At 51.2% G+C, this 16,970-nt stretch overlaps 2 protein-coding genes across 2 annotated transcripts in view; one reads left to right on the forward strand and one right to left on the reverse strand.

Moving 5' to 3' along the window:
- LOC122570276 (cysteine-rich motor neuron 1 protein-like) overlaps nucleotides 1–2,950 on the forward strand; it is a 155,477-nt gene extending 152,527 nt beyond the window's left edge. Inside the window, exon 11 of the mRNA XM_043732393.1 lies at nucleotides 64–2,950. Within this exon, the coding sequence (XP_043588328.1) occupies nucleotides 64–315 (252 nt within the window). The 3' untranslated portion in view covers nucleotides 316–2,950. The remainder of the gene's footprint in view (nucleotides 1–63) is intronic.
- Nucleotides 2,951–3,082: 132 nt separating this feature from the next.
- On the reverse strand, nucleotides 3,083–10,721 carry LOC122570346 (homeobox protein six1-like). Its single transcript, XM_043732535.1, has 4 exons — nucleotides 8,850–10,721; nucleotides 8,040–8,501; nucleotides 5,718–6,043; nucleotides 3,083–5,642 (listed from the first exon to the last, which is right to left on the reverse strand). The coding sequence occupies exons 1-4, from the start codon at nucleotides 9,188–9,190 to the stop codon at nucleotides 5,467–5,469; spliced, it is 1,305 nt and encodes a 434-aa protein (XP_043588470.1). The 5' UTR covers nucleotides 9,191–10,721; the 3' UTR covers nucleotides 3,083–5,466.
- Nucleotides 10,722–16,970: the final 6,249 nt, after the last annotated feature.

Genomic DNA, 16,970 nt, shown 5'->3' on the forward strand with positions numbered 1-16,970 from the left:
CGAGGAACTTCTCCTCGAGTTCTCACGATGGACGATCGATCGCTATTTGTCGTTTGTTTTCAGTCGACGAAAGGAAACGGAGCGACCAGCGGACATCATCCGGCAGGCAAAGGCTGGGGCACGGTACCGATCACTCTGATCGCGATATTGACGTTGCTCTGCATGCTGTTGATCGTTCACATCGTTCGCGGCCGATTCCGAGCTCGTCTCTCGCCATCCGACGCCTCTTACTCCAGCTACCCTCCGCAGTACTACAAATGCGTGCCAGCGTACGACACGCCGGTGCATCGAAACGAGAAAATCGTACCTTTGTAAAAGACTGTCTGACGAACCGGGCAAAACACGAGACACGGTTGGACAGGCGGTGTTTAAGCGCGGCTACGTCTTCGCGCGCCGTCGAACGAAAGAACGAAGACCGAACGAGAGAATATAGCGAAGAAACCGCGGCCGCCGCCAGCGAGTCCAAACCTGCCGTTCGACCGGTTAAAAATACCATATTGTAGATTCAGTATTATTTGTAAGTAGCGGACGGTTTTTCGATCGTAAGAGAAGACAATTGGAACATTGTTACCGAAGCTGAGAGCCGTGAGCCACGGCTATCGGTACCTTCTCACACGCCCCCCTTACCAACCCCATCCCTAATTCGATGCGATGTCGTGTTGCGATGTGTAAATTATAATATAAAAGCTAGCGTGATTATCACGAAGAGGTAAACAGAAGTAAATACGCTAACGATAAACTTAGTAGAGATCATCCTAACTTAGTCGTAGTATTAGTTTCCTCGATCTCTGGACCATCGTTGTGTTTCGCGTTGCCGATACTTGCATCATATTTTCGCCACTTTCCATGCCATTCCCACGCGCTGTGCCCCCATTTTCCTTTGGTATAACGCCTTCTCTTTTCCACCGACTCTCCTGCCTCTTTTCCTCCTCCCTCTTATCGTTCTCATGTTCGTACGTGGAGCGCGTTTTCTTCCATCGAATCCATGGGAGGAAGACGAACGTCGTCGATCCACGATTCTAAACGACATCCCTTGTTCTTGGAGCTGCATTCGTCTCTAACGATGCATCCTGTCTACGCGGAAGATCTTCGACTACGGAATAACGCGCCATCTTCTTGCACCATTCCGGATGAAATCGTCGTAATCTTGTAATTTGTCATCGACTAGCGACCGCGCGAGACGAGGGAATAATAATCCTTTCCCCATTCGTACGAACAGTCAGGAAGCTGGCAGGCTTAATCCTGCGGCTTGAACAGACTGTTCCTACGTGGAGACGTCTATGCTTCGTTCTGTGAAACGTAACGCTTACGTTCGAGCGAGGATCGAGCGTATTTTATCTCCGATTAAACGCGACGTTCTTATTTCAAAAGCAACCGCGCGACCAAATTCCGCGTACTATTAACCGTTTTATTTTATTTTCTTTTCTCTTTTATCTTTTTCTAACGAAAGATAAAAGAAGTCTCGATCGTCTTCCGTCCTCTCCCCCCCCCCCTAACCCACCCACCCTTTTCGATTTTGATCCAGAGCAATTTCGAATATGCACTGCTCCGTTTTCACTTGGCACACACCTGTACATATCTATCCGAGAATCTACTCGCCCTGTACAATCTTGCCATCCCGGCGGCGTTACTTGCTAAATATTAACAAGCGATGCGCGCGTTCTACGAGATCGTTCGGGTGTATCGTGCTCGTTTCCAGACTCGATATCACGCAGCAAGTGTATCTCGCGCAGCAGCGATAACGACGCAGCTATAACATAGCCTGTAATGTACTTAGTTACTGTGAAAGAAGGAAACTGCGGAAAGGAACGGGAGAGAAAAGCGAGCGAGAGGGGAAGCGAGAGGGGAAGCGAGATGGGAGGCTGCGAGCGCCTACTCGTGGATGCATGTATAGCTGTAGTATAAGTAAGCGAGAGAGAAACAGAGAAAAAGAGGATAAAAGCGGCGATCGAAGGAAATTGCCTTCGAATAGCATAGCCTAATGGAAATACAAAAGAATTTCCTTTGCGTCTCGTTTGTGGCGCGCCGACGCCGATCGTTGTTGTAACGCGCGAAATAACCGATTTGTCGTGCAAACGTATATTAAACATATCTCTCTGTGCTTGGACGCAAAAGCGCGTGCCCGCACCTAGAACCTCGTCTTATCATTCCTTCTCTCCTAAACTTAACGCGTACATATATTTTTCCAATGCGACACTCGCGTCTTATTGTACATCGTCTCTAACCGTTTACCGTCTAGTAATGCTAAAATTGTCCGCGTGTACGCGTATTGGACGCGCGCGTCGTGTCTACCGTATGTAGAACGATCGTCGATTAATCGCAGACTGTATTTCGTACGTGTAAATGTACGTTGGAGACAATATGTATCGACGACAGGTTCGTACGATGTTCCCGTGACGCGCGACAGCGATGCGCGAGCCTCTGTCGTTTCTCCTTCTTCACCGCGTTCTTACTGCGCGTTCCGCTCCCAAAACCTGTAAACGAGAATAGAGTATCATCTCATCTAGTCCCGTCTTGGAAATCTCTGCCTGAACTCGCTGTTCGCTGTTCACTGCTCGCCGTTCTCCAACTGTTGGCACCCGAACATTTTCTACGGAGCACGAAACGCCTCTCTTAACGCGCAGAAGCGCGAGACCGCGTACGTCGCGGTACGATCGTCGCGGTTGTCGCGAAACGTTCGCGAAAGTAGTAAAATTCAGCACGGAGCGGTGAAGACGCGGTGAAAAGCAGCCAACCGAGGAGGACACCGAGAAACGAATAGTCTCGTGCTTGCGCGCCCTTTTTGTGTACAGTTTCACCGTAACGAAATGTCATATCAATGTAACCTAGACTTTATTTAATATATGCAAACTCGTATGCATATTGAAATCGTGCGTCATGTTTAAAAGATAGCTCTTGTATGTTAAATAAAACGAGACTAAATAAAATTGTTGATATGTGATATATTGTATATGAGAGGTACGTGAGCTGATAGGTAATTTATTTCTTCACCACCGAGTTCCACGTACCTTTGACGTAACGCCACAGGGTTACCACTTTACGTTTGTCGAATAATTAGAAAGCAATCGGTATAACTCGTTTCACGTACATTACCTATTCGCTTGGCATAAACCCATCGATACGATGGTACACGACGTCCTTTTACGTGCTTTTACGTCGAACGCCCAGCTCTTCATATTCCGTGGATACGATTCTTCCAAGGTGGTTATCGTTGTCCATCGTTAACGCGAGACAAGCGCCGTTACAAGATCGAATGTAAGATCGAATCCAAAAAGAAAAACTTGTACTTGAATCACGGTGACGGGGAACGTTTAAACGCGTCGGTTATTTCCAAAGTACTCGAAGTTCTCTGCAGATGGCGTTGATGACAGAACGCGATGCCACGGGTAAGAAAGCGTACGTCATTATCGGGCCTGTTGGTAAATGGCGCGCAACCGTTGACCAAGCGAAGCAACTAGCATCTCGTTCGTTTCTGTCGCTTCTCTTCTGTCATCGATGAGATCAAGAAGGTTGTAAGTTTTTAAACGATGCGTTATATCGTGCAAGTTAAAATTACCTTGATTATCTCAAGATGCACTCGATCGTTGTTTCGTTGATTTCAAAATCGATCGATGGCGTCTCCTATTGCATTCGTGTTTTCGCGTTATTCGATATTAACCGACGATTTATTCCACTTTACTGTTCCTTCGATCGCCTTACGACTACAAAGCGATAGGGTTTCGAGTCGCGTGCATCTTTCTTGTTTTGATACGTCTTTCGTACCGATCAAAACATAAATCGAATAACACGTTTCATATGTTGTACCGTGTGTATTGTAATCGATACGTTATCTAAACACATATATTTGACATCGTTTTCACGCCAAAAGGCGACGAAACGTGGACAAGATCTTTTTCCTAATTTAAGTTTCTGCCCTCCTGCTCCATCAACCATTCGATCAGTTTCCAGATTCGTAAATATGAAAACATTGTCGGATCGAATGCATTTTCATGTACGTTCGTTGCCAGTCTCGAAAGGTATTGAAACTCGTAGATCGTAAATCGAAAGGAACGAAAGGTAACGAGGAGAAAGCATACTGTACGAATCTAGTTCCTTTACGGGTTAAAAGAGGACGCTAACGTTGCCCATGGTCGATAATCTAGTTTCCCGACGATAACGTCACCGAAAATATCTATTTGAACGTCGATGCACGTCGAATGGTTCTCGATATGCGTTTCAAAATTTCAACGATTAATCTCGTACGCGATTCGAATCAGGAATAAATCAATCGGAGAACCATCGATTGTATCTTCTCGTTATACATCAGTATCGCGCGCGTGCGATTAAAGTGTAGAAACGCGAACGTTACGAGGCAAGGAACATGAAAATTTGGTGTAACAAAAATCGAAACGTGATTCACAGATTTATGATTTACTTAACTATACATCTAACGCATCTCACGCTCTCGCGCTCGTAGTTGTACAATAAATTTTCGTCAAAGCGATACATCGTTTCTTTTCTTTCGGGACACGAGACTCGAGTTATCGAAGAACAAATTGCCCGTTCGTACGCTCGATTCTACGATCAAAAATATATTTCGCACCAGAAATTGAACACTGTGATCGATCTATATATATACATACATACGTACTTACACACACATGCATACGTACTACACATACGTATGTACATTGACGAGCTTTCACACGCGCACACGCACGTACCCTAAACGAGTACCTACCAGAAGTCGCTTCTTCGTATCGAAAGAATGGAAATTTCGGAGCGGAGGAATAGCACAAAACGATCGTGCTCGAATTAAAATTGAGAAACGAAAGGATCGTAGCTGCGAGAACGGCGCGTGTTTCGTTGCAAGCGGCTCGCTTTCGTCGAAGAGCCGCGCAGCGCGTTTCACTCTGGCAAACCTGTTACGCGTTCGGATAAGAATTTACGAGGAAACTGCGCGAAAGGAAGAGACTTACGGTCGAGGAAGTGATTCGCGTAGCGACGCGATATCGATTTGCGTTCGTGAAATGCGCTCATTGCGCGCTCGTTTTACTCGTACGTAGAAAGAGGAGGGAGGAGCAGCTGACGAGACTCCATCGCGAACACCTTTTAAGAAGGGTGCGCCTGTTAAACCAGTTCTCGTTCGAGGGAAGGCTCCTCCCAGAACTTTTACGCAAGAGGTTGCGCCTCCATTGGCTGAAAAACACGCGCACGATCGACGTTTGTCATCGCGCGAACGTTGAATCGTTTCTACTACGCTTTTCGAAAAAGTAACGTCCGCGAATGGGAAAAATGTACAATGAACGTTACGCGCGTCAGGAACGAAAGCGGTTCGATCGAGGATTAGTTGCGCGGTTCCCTTCAAACGTTGCTCGGGCATAGAGGCGCGACACCGAGTCAGGCAAACGCGTGGACACGAGCAAACAAATCGTCGGTTTGACCTGGATGAGCCGCGTCGTTTCGATCGGTCTCGTAGTCGGTTGGTCACGTCGAGTGCTGAGGGGGCGGAAGCGTAATTTCGTATCCGGTCGGCATGCCCTGTTGATGGTGCTGGTAGTGATGAGCGCTGGACATCATCTGATGATGCGTTTGCTGATAATACTGATGATGCATGCTCGAATGACTCGAGTAATAGACCGAGCTCTGTTCCGCGTCCTTACCTGAAACCAGAGTATCTCGATCGTATACGAGTAACAACGATCGATGATAGAATCGATGAAAGAAAGAGAGCTTACCGGTTTCGCAGATTCCACGTCCGTAGCACAGCGCTTTCACGTCGTTCATGGGACTGAGACCGCCGCTGTGAGGGTGCGTGGTGTGCACGGAAGACGAGACCATCGGTGTCGCGTATCTGGGATGACGGGGAGCCATGGGGCTCATACCCATCGGGCTGCACGGGTTCACGGCGACCGGCGACATGCTCATCGTCGAGAGCGGCGACATCGCTAGATTCGTGCCGTTCGAATCGATGCTCTGCAACGACTGAATGCTTTCTCCGTTGCTCACCGAACTGCCGATCACGTTGCCAGCGTTATTCTGGCAATTTAACGGCAGCATATCCCTGAAACGAGGAAAACGGTGTAGAGGCGAATACAGCACGCGACGTGATACTCGAACGAAAGTCGATCGTTCGACTCGGAATACGCGAAAGACACGCGCGGCACTGGCTGCTCGGCCTAGACGAAGAAACAGAACGTCGTTAAGAGAAATTGCTCTTGACCCGCCATAAATTTTCGTGTCCGTCCCGTGAACGAGTCACGACGAGGATGAAAATTCGGGGGAAAGGCTCGAACCGAGAAGCATATGCGAGGTTCCTCATTGTCTTACGGGTCGGAAAAAACCTGTGACCCTTGGCCTGGGAGGGACCTGACGATTAGGGACTCGTACGCACACACGCGTGTGCACACGCGTTCCTTCGTTCCGAGAATTTCCTCGGCACACCGGCAGAAGGTCGGAAGGAGAAAAGAAGAAAAGGAGAGGAAAGGCAGGCTGCTCGCGACGCATTGTTACGCGGTCGATGGTAAGAAACGCTCCCCGGCCATTTGCACGCGCGAACGTTTCTCCCCGTCACCCGGTCGCCGCACTGCCGTCGTCCATCTCCGTACGGCTAGTCGCTAGAAACCGCGTATACGTGTTCGCGTTAGCGTTCGTATTAACGTTGATGTTGACGACACGCACGTGCACGCACGGTGGTCCATGTGCAACCAGCTCCGCCCCTGACCACTGGTTTCTGCCGCTTCGTCTCTATACCGCTCCGCCGTCGACCTTCCCTCGTCACCCTGCCACGAACTGCGCGCATTTTTATGGTCGTGTTCCAAGGTCTGAACTCCGAAACGCGTCTCTCCTTTTTCTCCGTTGCTGCTCGAGCAGCCTGCAGACTCGACCCGATTTCCTTCCAGCATCTACGGCGAGTGACCGCGGCGCGCCCTTCGTGGCGGCGCGATTAATCGCGTGCTAACCGGGCGCGAATCGAAACGAGGAAGCGCCGTGAGACGGCCGAACAACGCTACGAAAACGAGGAGACGGAAAAACGAGGTTGTCGGAACGGAACGCGGCCGAGATAGATGGAAATAGCGTCGGAGAGGGCCGGTCGTGGCCTTTATGTAGTAAACTATTGGTAGTGCGAACAGCTCAATGGTGAAACGAGAGACGTAACCGAAGCTGCGTCATAAAACGGTAATAGGGCGTCGCGTTTCCTTTTCGTAGAGGTTTTGACGAGGGAGTGGGACGTTAGGGGCGGAACGAGAAGGAGGCTCGGAGCGAAGCGTTGTCGCGACCGAAAACGACCACGTTTTTGGCCAACCTCCGCGCGAGCTTCGCGAAGAAAAGACTCGAAGGCAGAAGATGGAACTCGGTGGCACAACGAGCGTAACAGCGATCGCGGACTTGCGAGCGAACGACGTCGCGTCAGCGTACGGTCCAAAGCGGACCGTGACCGAGCCACGTCGTCGTAGCCATAACAACGTTCCTCTCTTTCTCTGTCTCTCTGTCTCTCTCTCTCTCCTATTAGCCTTATCCATTTTGCACGCGCGCGATCTACGTAGCGGCAAAATTCGAGCGATCGCGGCCGATCGTTGCCACAAACCTTCTGAGAAAAAGGTTACGTCGAGAGGAGGAGCGAGCGGAAAGTCGAAACGAAATGTAGAAGGACGGGTTCGACGTGGTTCGTACGTGGCTGATTCGCACCGATCTACCGAACGACAAGAAACGGAGGTGCGTTTTGTTGGACCGATGGGGAACGAATCGTGGTACGGGATGTTTCCCTGGAAGACGATGGACCGTCAATATCGCGCATACATCCCGATGATTTCCGTAGATGCGGTTCGTTCGGGGAATGATTTACCGTCTTGAAAGCGGTCAGGCCCTCGAGGAAAAACACACGTCCCTATACACATGTCGAAACACTTGTTGCTCGGTGGAAAAGTCGAGGACCCCCCGTTGACACACGTGCCCTCCATGCAGGAAAGTTTTGCTCACAGGACGCTTTCGCATCTCTGTCGGGAGTCGTCGTGGAGGAATTTTCAAGACGAGAAAAGAACGCGCTATGAAGGACTTACGTTCTCGTTTGCGGCGTACGATCCCTCTGCCGTCGATTCTTGAACCAGTTGGCCACCTGAGTCAAGGTCAAGCCGGTCTCCTTCGCCAGATTCTTCTTCTCCTCGGAAAGCGGGTACTTGGTTCTCATGTAGCACTGTTTCAACGCGTTTCTCGATCGCTCCTTGAAGCAGTACACCACCTCCTCGCCGTCCCAAATCGTCTTCGGCAACGGATACTTCTTGCGCAGCCGATACTTGTCGACCGCGCCGAGCGGTCTGCCGCGGATCTTCTCTGCCTCGCTGTAATGCGACTTGAACCACATCTGCTGCAGCTCCGGGTGTCGATCGGGTGAAAACGGATGACTCTCCAGGATCGAGTAGAGCTCGTGGTAAGCGCCTCGATGAAAGGCCACCGTAGCTCTCGCTATCAACACGTTCTCGTCGCGACGAAGCAATTCGCCGGGCGGCAAAGACCATAGGAGCCTGTCATCGAAACACATCGTGTCTTCCTTTTAGATACGATCCGCTTCGACCGACGGGTCGCGTCGCGGCGAATCGACCGCGAGTCCGCGAACAACGTCGACGAAATATCATGAAATGGCCGCGGCTGAAACGCGAATTTCTCGACGATAAGGAGATCGCGATCGTTCGAGAACCAGTCGAATCGGTAAAACAGAAGACAAAGGCAAAGAAAATAAACAAGAAGAGAAGAGAAGAGAAGAGTAGAGAAGAGTGGAGAAGAGAAGAGAAGAGAAGAGAAGAGAGGAGAGGAAGAAGGAAGAAAGAAAGAGAGAAGAAGCTAACAGATATGAAACAAGGAACGATGGTTACCTCGTGAGCTTCTCGATATCCTGTCTCTGCGATAACGCCTTGCACATACAAGATATCTGATCCGGCGTATAGTTACTGGCCGTAATTCCCAGAGAAAGTCCGCCGATGTTTCCGATATTGGTAGACGTATTCGCGGAACTGCAAGTGGTCAACTCTTGAGGGTATTGCAGACTACCGTTCGATGCCGTCGTCAGGTTTTGCGAATGCGAATGATGCGTTAACGCGAGCCCGGGCATCGACGAGTCGTCAAACTGTCCGGTGGACGCGTTTCGGTGCATGCCACCGATCTGGCTGTTACACTCGCTGTTCGGCGACGACAGTTGGTCCGAGCTATCGGGCATTCTCGATGTCGATTCTCCGTTTCTCGCCGATCATTCGCTGCTCGTTTCACCGTCGCGTCGCGTCTTCGCAAGAAAATTCTCTTCGGCCGCCACCGCCGCCACCGCCGCCGCCGCCACCGCCGCCGTCGCGTTCGTCGGACGTTCGAGAGTTCCAGCTGCGACGACCACGATCGTCGACTCGCGTTATCGATCGGAGAATAAACGCGATTGCAACTCGTGCCGTGCGTACCTACGGTCCGACGTAGCTTATCGCGAAAATAAGCATTCGCTGCTCGAACGGTCGACGTTTATTCGATAAACCACGCTTCATTCACGTCCCCGCCATTCGTGTCTTCATTCATAAATCCTTGTTGCCGGTGCGCGTCATTCGTATCTCCGGTGCGACGTAGTTCCATCGAATCCAGAAACGATGCTCCTCAACCGTCGCGTGTCCGGTACATCCTGGCCGCGGACGATTCACAGCGCACCGATATCCGCCGATTATCACCGCTCGAAACACACTTGCTTCACAGATTCGACGTCGATGGAGGACGACCGGATCGCGATAGTGGTAATCGTACGACGAAGGGTAAAAAACTGTCGGCTAAAGTTCCGCGTGGAAGCGCGTTAACGCGGTTCTGCTGCTACTGACAACTCGAACGATTATCGTAGCGGTGCCAATGGCACTGCCGATCGCTCCGCACCGATGCCAATGCCGATGCAGTTGGCGGAGGAGGTTGTCGGCGACTGCTGTCTCTCTCTCTCTCTCTTTCTCTCTCTCTCTATCTATCTACCTATCTTTCTCTCTCGCTCTCTTCGTCTTCCAGTCGGCCTCCTTTTTCATTTTTTTGTGGCGCGCTCGTACGGCGAGGAGTGGAGCGCAGCACGGCACGGTGCGAAGCGGTTGGTCCTCGCCATTGGTCGCCGGGGAGCGCGCGAGCTCGTCCCATTGGAGGAGCACGGGGGCGGCGCATACTTCTACCCCCGACCGAAAGCCACCCCATTCGGTGTCCACGGAGACCGGCTTCTTCTCGCCGGTGTTTCCTCACCTGTGAACGTCTTCGACCAACTCGAGGAACGATCGTCCGGATCGTTGCCGCGTCCCCAGTCAGGTTCTGACTTGCCAGAAAAATTCCCAGCGACTTCGCTTCCGTCTCGGCAAGTCGAACCGCTCGAAAGTCGAGAGCGAGCGAGTACGCTGCGACGAAGCGGGGACTCGAGCGAGTCCGCGCGTCGCCCGAGACCGCGCAAGGCCAGCGACAAACACCGGAAACGGAACGCGACAACGTTACCGTACACCGTGTTGTGATTCTACGTGGTGCTATCGCGTCTCGCGTTCGATTAATTTCACAACACCGGCAACCATTCTCCCGTCTCGCTCGTCCTCCTCTTTCCTCCTATTCCGCTTCTATTCCCGATCTTTCCTCCTCTCTGCCTCGGCTGAGAACGCGGCCGACGTATTTACACGATGGAAAAATCGTTTCCAGTCTTGGTTACGCTCGGTCTCGCCGCTTTCGCGCCACCCGGGTTGCTCCGTAAACGGCGAAACGCGTTTCCGATTGAGAAAACGATTTGCGACTGGCAACGCGGTGAACATGTCGTACAGACGTGTATACGTATATTTATCTGTACACACGTATATACGCATGTAACGGAATCGCGCGGTCTGCCAGGACCTTGTCTCGTCCGTCGGCAGGAAGCGGATGAAAATAGCATCGAGCTTGACGGACCACCGTCGGCGTTACGTAGATCAATGAAAGCCGATGTTCTGGCAGAGACAAACGAACGTGTCTTTTAACGGGCCACGAAAATCTCGATCCTGTCCGCCACGCCTTGCCAATCCTTTGAATCCGCTCCGCCTTTTCCGACTAATTGCCCACCGCGTCACTCCCCAAGCTGTGACTTCACCCGTCGAGAAACAGATCGCGTCGCGAGACTCCGACGATTTTCCCTGGTTTTTTGCTTCTTGGCGCGTAGCTTGCTGGCGTCTGATCGCGGTTCCTCTCAAACCCGGTTATCGGACAGGAACGACCGATCGTTCGGATCGACGACGGATCGGAACTTGAGTCGCGGTTATGAGAATATTTCGAAACTCGACTCGAGACGTCTCGGCGTATCCAGCAAGTTGCGTCGTCCATAGGAAAAGTCGGTGGAATTTGGAAAGCGCGCGTCAGACGGAACGATAACACTCGCAGAGGCAAGAACCGATGATAGAGGGGCGGTGCCGCGCTTCGCGATGGCGTCTCCTTCGATTTGGTGTCGGATGACCTCCGAGCCGCCATTTTCCCGCCCCCTCTCTCTCTCTCTCTCTTGCTCGCTCTCTCCCCCTCCCCTTTCCGCTTCCTCTTCCTCTTCCTCGTCTTCCTATTCCCTCCCTCGCCTTCATCCCCCGAGTACCCTCTTTGTATCCCGTGGCGCAGCTCCCGTAGGACAGGGGTGCGCTTTCTTATCAAAACGATTCCCGGCGCTTCCTCTACCTCGTTCTTTTCGTTTTCTTCCTCTTGTCGGTCGCTTTTCGTACGTTCGCGTCTTCTTTCGCGGAGTGCCGGAAAATTCGCTGGGCGCGAAATTCCTGCCGTTTCGAAGGCGAGTCGCGGGAAAGACGATTTCCTGTTAATTAAGACGATGGTCGCGAGACGATTGGATTTTGCGAGGGGCCGCGGCACAGAAAGCTCGTGCTCGGTTGGAGAGCGAGCAGCCAGCTCGTACCTGGATAAACGGAGGTATTCCTAGCTCGACGAGTAGGAGGCAGCGGGGTCGGGGCGAAGGCTCGCCACGATGGGATCATGGGAGGATGACAGGAGGAGGGAGGAAACGAAGGGAGCGAAGCAAAGCGGAACGCAGCGGAACGGAGCGGAGCACCGTCACTGGTAGCACAGCACCAGCGTCGTATTTCGTTGTACCGCGTTTAATTGCATTCCAAAATGGCTCTGTGCAAAATCGACTCGACGATCCTCCGTTTGTCCTCTCGTTCAGCCCCTCGAAACTCGTCGGCAAGCGGCCTGTTGGCATCTTCACCGGTGTAAATCCAGATAAATTAAACCGGACTGCCTTTCGTAGATTCGAAAGCGCGACGTTTCACAACGACGCTCGTTCCACCGCTCTGTCCGCCACGATGTCAAGTATCTACGGTTTCACCTGAACCCGTCGAACAAAGCGCGCACAGAGGGCTTTGCGACGATGCGTTTGTAAGTGGCACGCGAGCAACGCTCCGATGCAAGTAGAGACCTTTCCTGACGGACGTTGTCGAAACGCGTATACCTATACCTATATATATCTACGTAAAGTTCGTTAAACGAAGCCGAGTCTTTTTCCCCAAGCTTCCGCGCGTTTAAGCTCGCCAGCTGCCCGGAACCGTCGATCCACCTACACATACAGTAGCGGTACGACGATACGTATCTGGGTTGAATTTCGCGAGAAAACGGACGAATCTCTGCACGGCCCGCGTTCCGGTCGTCTCGGGTATCTCGTATTTCCGTACAAACGCGTACTTACGCGGTGGAGTACGACGTCGTCACGCGGTTACGGTATCTCTGAAAGGAATATTGGCGAACAATAAGCGACGCGTACGGCACGCGGGGATCGAAAGTACGGACACGATGCGACGCAACGCGGTGGTCGCGTTGGTGGCCGACATCGGACACCGGCTCGTCGAGATAGCGGCTATCTTCGCGCGGTCGTGTACATATCGCGTATAAGCGAGACGACTAGAATCGTCGACGATTATTTTTAGAAAGCTATTCCGTACGTACGTGCTCGGTGCATACGCAGGTGACAGGCAGCGTCTAATACGTCCACGCCGTGCCTCTTTTCCTCTTTTTCCATTTTTTCCCTTTCGATTCGCTTTCTCGAGGAAATGCACGTCCCCGAGAAAACACGCGATCGCTGGTCGAAATCACGGAGATCCTTGGCGATGGGATGAGACGAGGCGCGATCGAGAATCTCGCAAGCGGAAAAGAAAACGAAAGCGCGAGATTCCTCTTGTCTCGCGGAACAATGCGATATCGCGTTGACGAGTGGATTAGGCGACGTAATCCGTCGGTTATTTTCCCATTAACGGTTGGTGGAAAGAGATCGGTGCGGGAGATTCTTCGGCTGGAGAGCGCGAACAAGCGTGAACACAGGTAGCTACTCAGGACCTTCCTAATGCCAGAAAATATGCCCTTTATGTGTCACTGCCCACTTTATGCCACGGTTCCGTGTCAGTGGGTTCGCGTTCCAGATTCGAAAAACCGATTTGTCCGACAACTTCGTACCGAACCATCGTTCTTCCCTGTGCTTCTTTTTTTACGCGTTTTTTTCTCCATTCTTGCCGCTTATCACTTTCGCGAGCAGGTTCTCGAAAGATCGGTCGTAAACGAATTCTTATACCGACCTCGGGAAGAAAGCTACGTCGATTCGACGTGTATATTTCTCTTTTCTTTTTTTTTTCTCGACGCTGCAAATTCGGCATAACGTAGAACCAAAGTCGCGTGGTTTATGCGACGCGAGCTCCGATTTTAATAGAGACGCGCACGGAGATTCGTTGATCGGTGTTTGCTGTAGTTTGTCGCGCGTATCCACGGAATCGTGTTCGAGGTAGTTTGCGAAGGGAACACGTGGAACCTCCTAATGGGCTGAAATTGTCGATTACACGGTTAGTTAGGCGCGCTCGGTGATTTGAGGGTAGTCGATACGATGGACTGTCATCGTCCCTGTTGTAACGCGCATCGGCTGGACGCGTCGCGCGGGAAACGAACCCGATGGTAAGCAGTCGCTGGATTAAAAGGGGTTTGCTACGTCCTCGAAACATCGAAAGGAACGCGCCACCTCTTTAACGTTTCAGCCTTTGTTCCCGCGTTTTGGCTCTCGGTTGCACCGTGCCAGCTATACGGGCCGTCGATCAAATGAAAACGGCAAGAACGTGGTATCCTCGTTTTTCTTGCATCGGACACCTATGCCATATTATTCGCACGATAGGAAACGCGGAATGCATTTGCAAGACGCGCGCACGTTAACACGAAACTCCTACGTATTGCGCGTTGGCACGCGTTTGGTATTTTGATTTGGCGTTGGCACGTGTCACTCGCTCGAAGAAACCGTTCCTAATATATGCTACCTGGCACATTCGGCCTTCTCTTATCTGCGAGGCTTGTGTCAGGTGAGTTTTGTGGGAAAAAAAGGTGGACGCAGGTCTCTAACTAGCGTCGTCTTACGCTGACTCGCACGATTTATCTGCAGGTAAAGTACGACTGTTGCATAGTGGCATCGTGGCATAAATCTGCCAAGCCCTAGAAACTCGTTCTCACACTCGGTTTATTGCGTTTCAAAATTTCGTAGTTCAGACTTTCAACAAACTGGCGACCCGTTCGAACAACGTGAACGCGTTCTACGATCTTTTCGCGAAATCTTGGACGTCGCTACGTCGAGACTTTCGACGGAACCGAGCATCGATTCGAACGATTGCACGAAATTTTTTCGAAAAAAATTCTCCTCCGGATCCGCCGCTTCCTGTCGCGGACAGTGTGGCCGTGGCCGCGCCCGCGCTGACACCAACAATAAAGGCTTGACGCCATAGAGGTATTTGCCACTGTTATGTCGACAATATGTTCCGGATCCTTAATAACGTCGACAGCGAACGGTATTAAGAGGTATTACAAAGCGACAACACTTGAATGCGCGTCGAGGAGGGTTCACACTCTTGAAAAGAGCATCTGAACACAGAGAACCCTGTTGCCCCCTCGATGTTATTATGAACTCCCTCCATTCACGCCACGTTCCTGTCTTTCCCTGTAACCTTTCCCCTCTCTCGTTCTCTTTCTCTTTATCTCTCTCTCTCTCTCTCTCTCTCTCTCTCTCTCTTTCTCTTTTTCCCCATCTCCTGCACCTCTACTTTCATCCTCTTTCCAATCCGATAAACTTTCTCCGGTCCTCTTTTTCCGACGAACCCTCGTGAACGATGCAACCAGTAGGTAGGTACCCACGTACGCGTACACGACATCCTGCGCATTCACGAGCGCGATCGACAGCAAATGGAAAATTCAGCGAATCGTCGGACCTACACCTTCTCGATCGTCTGTCGTAAATTTCTTCGTCTCGTGGGTAATATGGAAGGTTCTAGCGCGATAAAACGAACGGCACGCGATAAAACAAGGTAGAACGACGGGGTGAAAAATGCGAAACAAACGAAGAGAAAGTTTGGCGGGCGTCGCGTTACATCGTTGAATCTGTCGGTTCGGAGCACCCCAAAGGGGGGTAGATAGGCGCGTACATAGGCGACCGGCGTCAGCCCTCCAACGTCTCTCATTCCCGTGTTCCGCGTATCATTGTCCCCCTTTTTCCACCCGGGGACTGGCTTTCGAGCGATGAAATCGTCCGCATCGCAACCAAGGTTTATTTAATTAGACGTTACACCCTCGTTTATTGGCGACAAATCAATTTCGTTCGTTTGGTCGAGCTGAGGATCGAAACGCGTTTGTAGAAAACACCGTAGGCGACGAGAAACGAATTTCTCAACGGCAAGAGAAAACTTGCACGTCGTAACGTGGCCGAGGTTCGCGAAAAGGAAAAGCGTCTCTGTAGAAAAAATCCTGATGCGCCATCTTTTATTCGTTCAGAGAGATAGCGTAGACAAAAATGAAGAAACGATCGACTCGAAACGTTTGTACTATCCCAGTGGCACTGTCTTCTAGCGTTATTTATAGCTACTTAAAATAGAAAATTGCTCTTAAATTTTGTGCCGCGGTATTCTCATCGGCGAGTAGAACATTTTCCAATAGAGAAACGACGTTTTTCGATTCTGGCGCTTACAGTGTGCTGTACGAGCACCCTTCGATCGTCGGATAGTCGCGAAACGCGATGGAAGCTCGCGCGACTTTTCGACCGGCGATACCCGACACGTCTATACGAGTTCGTAGGGACGAAATCGAAACGCGCGATGTTACGACGATTCTTTGCGCTGACCGTGCAAACATTTCAAGGCCATGCCATTCTTTTATCGGCTTATCACCGCCAAGTCGTCCAGGCTATTCGCTGCGTTATGAGAATCGAGTAATTATCGCGTCATACCTCCGAGAGTTGTATTTATAGCGCCTCCAGGAAGCGTCTCTTCGGTCCATCCACGTGTACAGCCGATTAAAACGCGACAGCCAGCCTCGGACGAGTTGGCGTTCGTGCTCCGAGGCTGATGCTTCGATAATATCGCGCGTCACCGTATTTCTTTTTACGTCGATGTAATAAGGAAACGGATCGAATTTGGGACAACGCGCGAAGGCTAATCGAAGAACGCCCGCCGTTTAACCGGCTGTCGACATCCGATCCGATAGTAGGCGTTTCTCCTTTGCGGTTTACGCAAACATCGTGTAGTTAACCGTTCGAAAGCAAACAGTGGAGGCTCGCTAGCTTGTCACAATATGGTCGCAATTTGTTTTCGAGACCGGGGGACAGGTAGTTTGAGCGGCTTTTGTTGCGAACTAAACGGATTCCCGGCGAGCTAACCGCTGTACGTATTTCGCTCAACAAGGTGTGAAGTACGTTTTAAAGAGGAAACGAAAAACCTATTCGACCGTCAAAGTCGGATCGCGTGCTACGAAATGTTAGGTAAAAGGCCCGCTATTGTCTTCGCGGAGATGATTTCCGCATCGTTTCTTTTTATCCAGCTATCATTCACCAGACGTTTCTTCCCATCGCTCGTCGTTCCTTTAATCGCGTACGCGGCGGAAATTAAAGCAACGCCATCAAACGGGAGTGCAAAAGCCGCGATTTATTAAGAGATCCCTCGCGCGGCGGTGTCACGCGTGACGTAACTTATGGTTGGACAGCG

This window comes from Bombus pyrosoma, linkage group LG1 (assembly GCF_014825855.1).
Source record: "Bombus pyrosoma isolate SC7728 linkage group LG1, ASM1482585v1, whole genome shotgun sequence".
Classification (NCBI taxonomy): Eukaryota; Metazoa; Arthropoda; class Insecta; order Hymenoptera; family Apidae; genus Bombus; species Bombus pyrosoma.